This window comes from Merops nubicus, unplaced genomic scaffold (assembly GCF_000691845.1).
Source record: "Merops nubicus isolate BGI_N331 unplaced genomic scaffold, ASM69184v1 scaffold9351, whole genome shotgun sequence".
NCBI classification, from domain to species: Eukaryota; Metazoa; Chordata; class Aves; order Coraciiformes; family Meropidae; genus Merops; species Merops nubicus.
In genome coordinates, this window is record NW_008586195.1 from 1 (window position 1) to 4,776 (window position 4,776).

At 43.6% G+C, this 4,776-nt stretch overlaps 1 protein-coding gene across 1 annotated transcript; it reads left to right on the plus strand.

The window, feature by feature from the left end:
- Positions 1-2,189: 2,189 nt before the first annotated feature.
- Positions 2,190-4,657, plus strand: LOC103780871 (zinc finger and BTB domain-containing protein 11-like; the record flags this gene model as incomplete). Its single annotated transcript, XM_008948567.1, has 3 exons — positions 2,190-2,425; positions 3,093-3,324; positions 4,458-4,657. Coding segments are annotated over 3 exons (668 nt in total), but the record flags the coding sequence as incomplete, so codon positions are not given.
- Positions 4,658-4,776: the final 119 nt, after the last annotated feature.

A 4,776-nucleotide genomic window follows, 5' to 3' on the forward strand; every position in this document is an offset into this window, starting at 1 on the left:
GCAGAAGTACTGGTGGCGAGGTAAGCTGGGCGGCCGCGGCCGGGAGGGGACCGTCGCCTGCCGGGTGACAGGAGCCTCGAAACGCGCCGCCTCCCCGCGCCTGGGCTGTTACCGTGGGTCGCCGCCGCCAGGCGGGACTCGCGGTCCGGCCAATTGTCCCGTGGCTGCCTCTTTACCCCCGGTCACGAGACGCGGGGTGTGACTGTCCCCGTCCGGGAGGCGCGTCCCGCAGCCTTAAGGTGGCGATTTCTCAGCTTGTGCGCTGTGTGTAGGGCCATAATCCGCTCCGTGTGACCTCTTCAGCTTCAGCCTCCTAATACCTCTTCCAGCCGGCGTGTGCACAGGGTTCGTGTTTAAATGGTAGAGCTGCCAGTGATGGTTATTCCGCAGTTGTTAGTGTCTTTGGCACTCGTTGTTATAGTCATCTTTCTTCCCATGAGAAGCTGTAAAGACCAGACTGACTCATCTGGGTCCCGAGTGGTGCCACAGCTGTCAGAAATGGTAATGCACCACCTTTTAGCTGAGCTGATGCCTTGGTATCTGTGTTCCCTTCAGATTTGTTGCACTTTTATCTACCCATTGAACAAACACCTCACTTCTCAGTTGCCCAGGGCCCAGTTTCTGTTTGTTCTGCTTCTTTTGTCCTGACTTTTTGGTCCATCAGCCAGCACCTCTTTTGTTTCAGCTTTAGTTTTAGCTATCTTGATTTGGAGATGTTTTGTTCTACCTGCAGTGCCATCCTTCCAGTCCAGATCTCACTGACTTAAAGATCTTTGATGTGAAAAAGGATTTGGTGTTTCAAACTTGCTACATCTGTTCTGAATGATGGTCACCTTGCATTTGTCAGGGTTCTCATCATCAGTCCAACATTGGACTGTTCAGGCATCTGCTGCCATCCTGTGCTGGAACCTTCCTTAATGGACTTCTGTGTATCTTCTGCTCATCACAAGAGGGCATTCTGTTCTGCATCATTTCATCTTATTGGTTACTTTTATTTGCACAACCTGTATTTTCTTATTTCTCTTGCACTGAGAATCCTAAAACTCATGTCCTGCTTTGAGTTCAAGCGTTTTGCTGCTTATCTGCATCTCCTTGAAAACACTGTGTTCCCTTGTCATTATAATCCCTTTCTGCTGCCAGTGGACAGCAGCTTTGACCCAGTCACCATCCCAGGATGAGTGCTAGTCTGTTTTGTCTGGCTGCTCTCTAACTGGGAAGCAGCAGGCTGGAGTGTGTCCCTGTGGCCAGGAAGGGTGTTAGATATGGGACCTGGAGACCAGAAACCATCTGTCCTCAGAACTAGCCCTGGTTTCACATTAAATCAAGGAGACGTGGGCATGAATGTCGTGGGTTGGGATGTCTTGGGTTGCCTGAGGTCTGTGTTTTCTTGGTCCTTACAGAGTCACGTCTGGAATGATGGTGTATCTCGTGCTCTGAAAAAGCTGTGAGCACTGAAGGTCCTGCTCTGAGCCAGGTTTTTGAGCTGTGCTAGAGGTTGAATGGTAGAGGCACAGCTGTTGTTATGTATGCTTTCATGTTGTCCTGGTGAAGGAAAGGAGTTTGGGTTGAAAGCCATACACTCAAAATGCCTTGGTACCTAGAAGAGGACACTGAGCTTAGGAACAACACTTGAGTTGCTAAAATTTAGTTACACTGTGTAAAGGACTGGTGGGAAATCAATTTCTTTAAATCCAGATATTCTAAGCAACTGGTTTAGATTTGTGTTAATAATACATATCAGTGTCATTGAGTAGAAAATGGTTGGTCCAGATTCAGCAGAAGCCCTTAGGTGAGCCCTCTTGTCCCCTTCAGTAGGGACAAGCTGAGATCCACTGTGTGGGTTAAATGCAGGATTAGGTTACAGCTTTCACTGCCTTGGGATTCTTAGGATGAAAGCATAAATACAAATTTTTCTTTCTAGCCTTTAAAAACTTTCTAGGAAGGTCTGCTTGATACAGTGATGTTCAAAGTGTTCTGTCTCAAATTAAGGATGGATCAGTAGTGACGTACCGTGGTGTGAGAGAAGCAGAAGGGGTAAAGAGTCAGAGAAGGAAGGTGTAGGTGGTTGACTTCATTTTTCTCAGTAAGTGTGTAATATTGTCTGGCTGTCACCTATGTATTTAATTATGTGTTTAAGGTAAATTGAATGAAGATGAGAAGCCTAATGGAGCTCCATTAATTTTCCTTAGGTATTCTTAAGCAGGTTAAAGATTACATTAAAGAATGCAGCAAGTGCCAGGAGAAGCTAGATCGCTCTAGATCTCTGTCAGATCCTTCTGAGATGCTGGAGGAGCTGGGACTGGATGCAAAATCCCATGAAGACAGCAACGAGACGGATGAGGAGCTGAGTAACACGGCCTCAGTCCCAGCTTCATCCCCAAAGCCTGTGAAGAAGAAGCCAATAGCAAAGCATGAGCTTGTGTTTGTAAGTAGCATTGTTTAAATCTGTTACATCTGAGGGTATTTAAGATGTTTGTTAATGTGTTCTCTGCCACACATTTATTTTCTGTTGTGATAATCTTGCAGTAGTAAGATGACCTAAATTTTGCAATTATGTGGAAACATGTTACTGGTATATATGACACAAAATTAATTCTAGTAGGTCATCTTTGGAAAATAAAATCACCTCAACTCCTATTTATCCATCCAGGACCCAAGGGGAAATGAATGGCAAAAGTATTAGTAGTAGAGCATTGCATACAAGATTCTCATGGAATCTGTATCTGTTCCTTAATAAATGATGCTATATTTATATGTAAAATTCTTGATGATAACTGGGGGCTTATACTCACGTGAAGACTTTGGAATCTAGAAACAGTTTCAGGCTGTAGCACTGAAAAATATGGTCAAAGAACTGTTTGAATGTCCCAGTCTTCCCATTTTTCCAGTTGTCTGTTTTGACTGTTTGGAGGGAGGGTGAGACTTGACATGCTTAAAGAAAGAAAACATTGGTAAAGTTAAGCTGTATGTTATATACAGGCTTGAACTGATTGTATGGTTGCAGAGAATGATCCTTTTATGTGTTTCAGTGTGAATGCTTAAAAAGACACAGTCTAAATGTAATGAAGTTCTCATGATGTTGTTTATGACAGGTTGACAGTAAGGGCCTTGTGAAGCAGTCATCTTCCAAACATTGTCTGTCAGTCTTAAACCAGCTGAATCAGCAGAGGCTTTCCAATCAGTTCTGTGATGTGACTCTGCTGATTGAAGGAGAGGAGTACAAAGCTCACAAATCTGTCTTGGCAGCCAACAGCGAGTACTTCCGAGAGCTCTTCATTGAGAAGGGAGCTGTCTCTAGTCATGAAGCTGTAGTGGATCTGTCAGGTGAATTGCTGTGGGTTTCAAAGCTAGAAGTTGTAATATCCTAAATAAGGTGTACACTATTTGATTCAGTCTTTTGGGTGTTCAAGAGAACCAAATATTTTGCTTTTTTTCTCTATTTTAATCTAAAAATGTTCTGTGTGGGTTTTAATGCTAAAGTGATTGCTCTGGTTTTGCATAATTTTCCATGTTGATTGGACTGTGTGATTTCATCTTAAAATTCCTGAATAGATATGAGGATGATTTTTATGCTGCTTACGTGTGTTTTCCCCTCGTGTTAGCCACAAGCATTAGAAAGGGGAACAATCAAATACTTGAATGCAACAAGAGAGGATGTTGACTAGCTTCTCAGAGACCTGTTTAGCTCAACAAATACTAAATTCTGTCTTATGCCTGTCAAACACTGTTATGCACATATCTGCATATTTCTCAAACCTCCTGCTACCTTAAAGATAGGAGGAGATCCTAAAATATGTTCTAAAAATGGGTTTGTAGTGATGAAGAATACTGCATAGAACATATGCCTTCTGCATTGCCTTCTCATTAGTTTCCTAACTGTGCCTGTCTCTACATGAGCAACAGATTCCTAGTATGAACATCCAGCAGGTCCCCCAAATTATATACTTGATTTATGGTACTGTGGAAAATGACACTAAATGCTTGTTTTTAAGCATTTCTATCTATAAATTCACATTTTAATTTTTTTTCCTTAGCCACTTTCTTGTCTTTTTTCTGCTACATCCGTTGCTACTTAAGTCCAGACTACTTTCTGAATGTAGCAGGTCCAGAAAGACTGGTTAAATTAGCGTTAATATGCTTTTAAAAAGATTGTGGCTCTCCTAGCATCTTGAAACATTCTTCTAGAGAATTCTGCTATGAAACTGCCTCGTTTCTGTTTGCACACTGGAAAAGTTGCCTGAGCTTGCTTCCACACAGAACGTACACAGGGAGGATGCTCTTGTGTAATGACAATTAACTGAGTCCCAGTGGAGGGGCTTCAGTGTTACTTGCAAGTGTTTTGCTTTAAATTTTAGACTGAACCATATCAAAGATGAACTGTTGTGTCCTTGATGGGATATTTTGGTGTAATTTGGGGTCACCGATGTGTGCTCTAATCTCTTCTTTATTCCTGGTAGGGTTCTGCAAGTCCAGTTTCCTCCCTCTGCTGGAATTTGCCTATACTTCAGAGCTAAGCTTTGACTTCTGTAGCATGGCAGAAGTGGCCATGCTTGCCCGGCATCTCTTCATGTCAGAGGTCCTCGAAATCTGTGAGAATGTGCACAAGCAGATGGAAGAGAAGCGAATCACACTGTACCAGAAGGGAGATATTCAGACAGTACAGTCAACACACAGTTTGGGCGAGCAGGCTGAGGCTGAGCTGCAGCCCGTGGAGGGTGCTGGGCAGCCCGAGCTCACGGCCGGCGAAGCACCAGCGGCTGTGAATGGAGCCCCTTG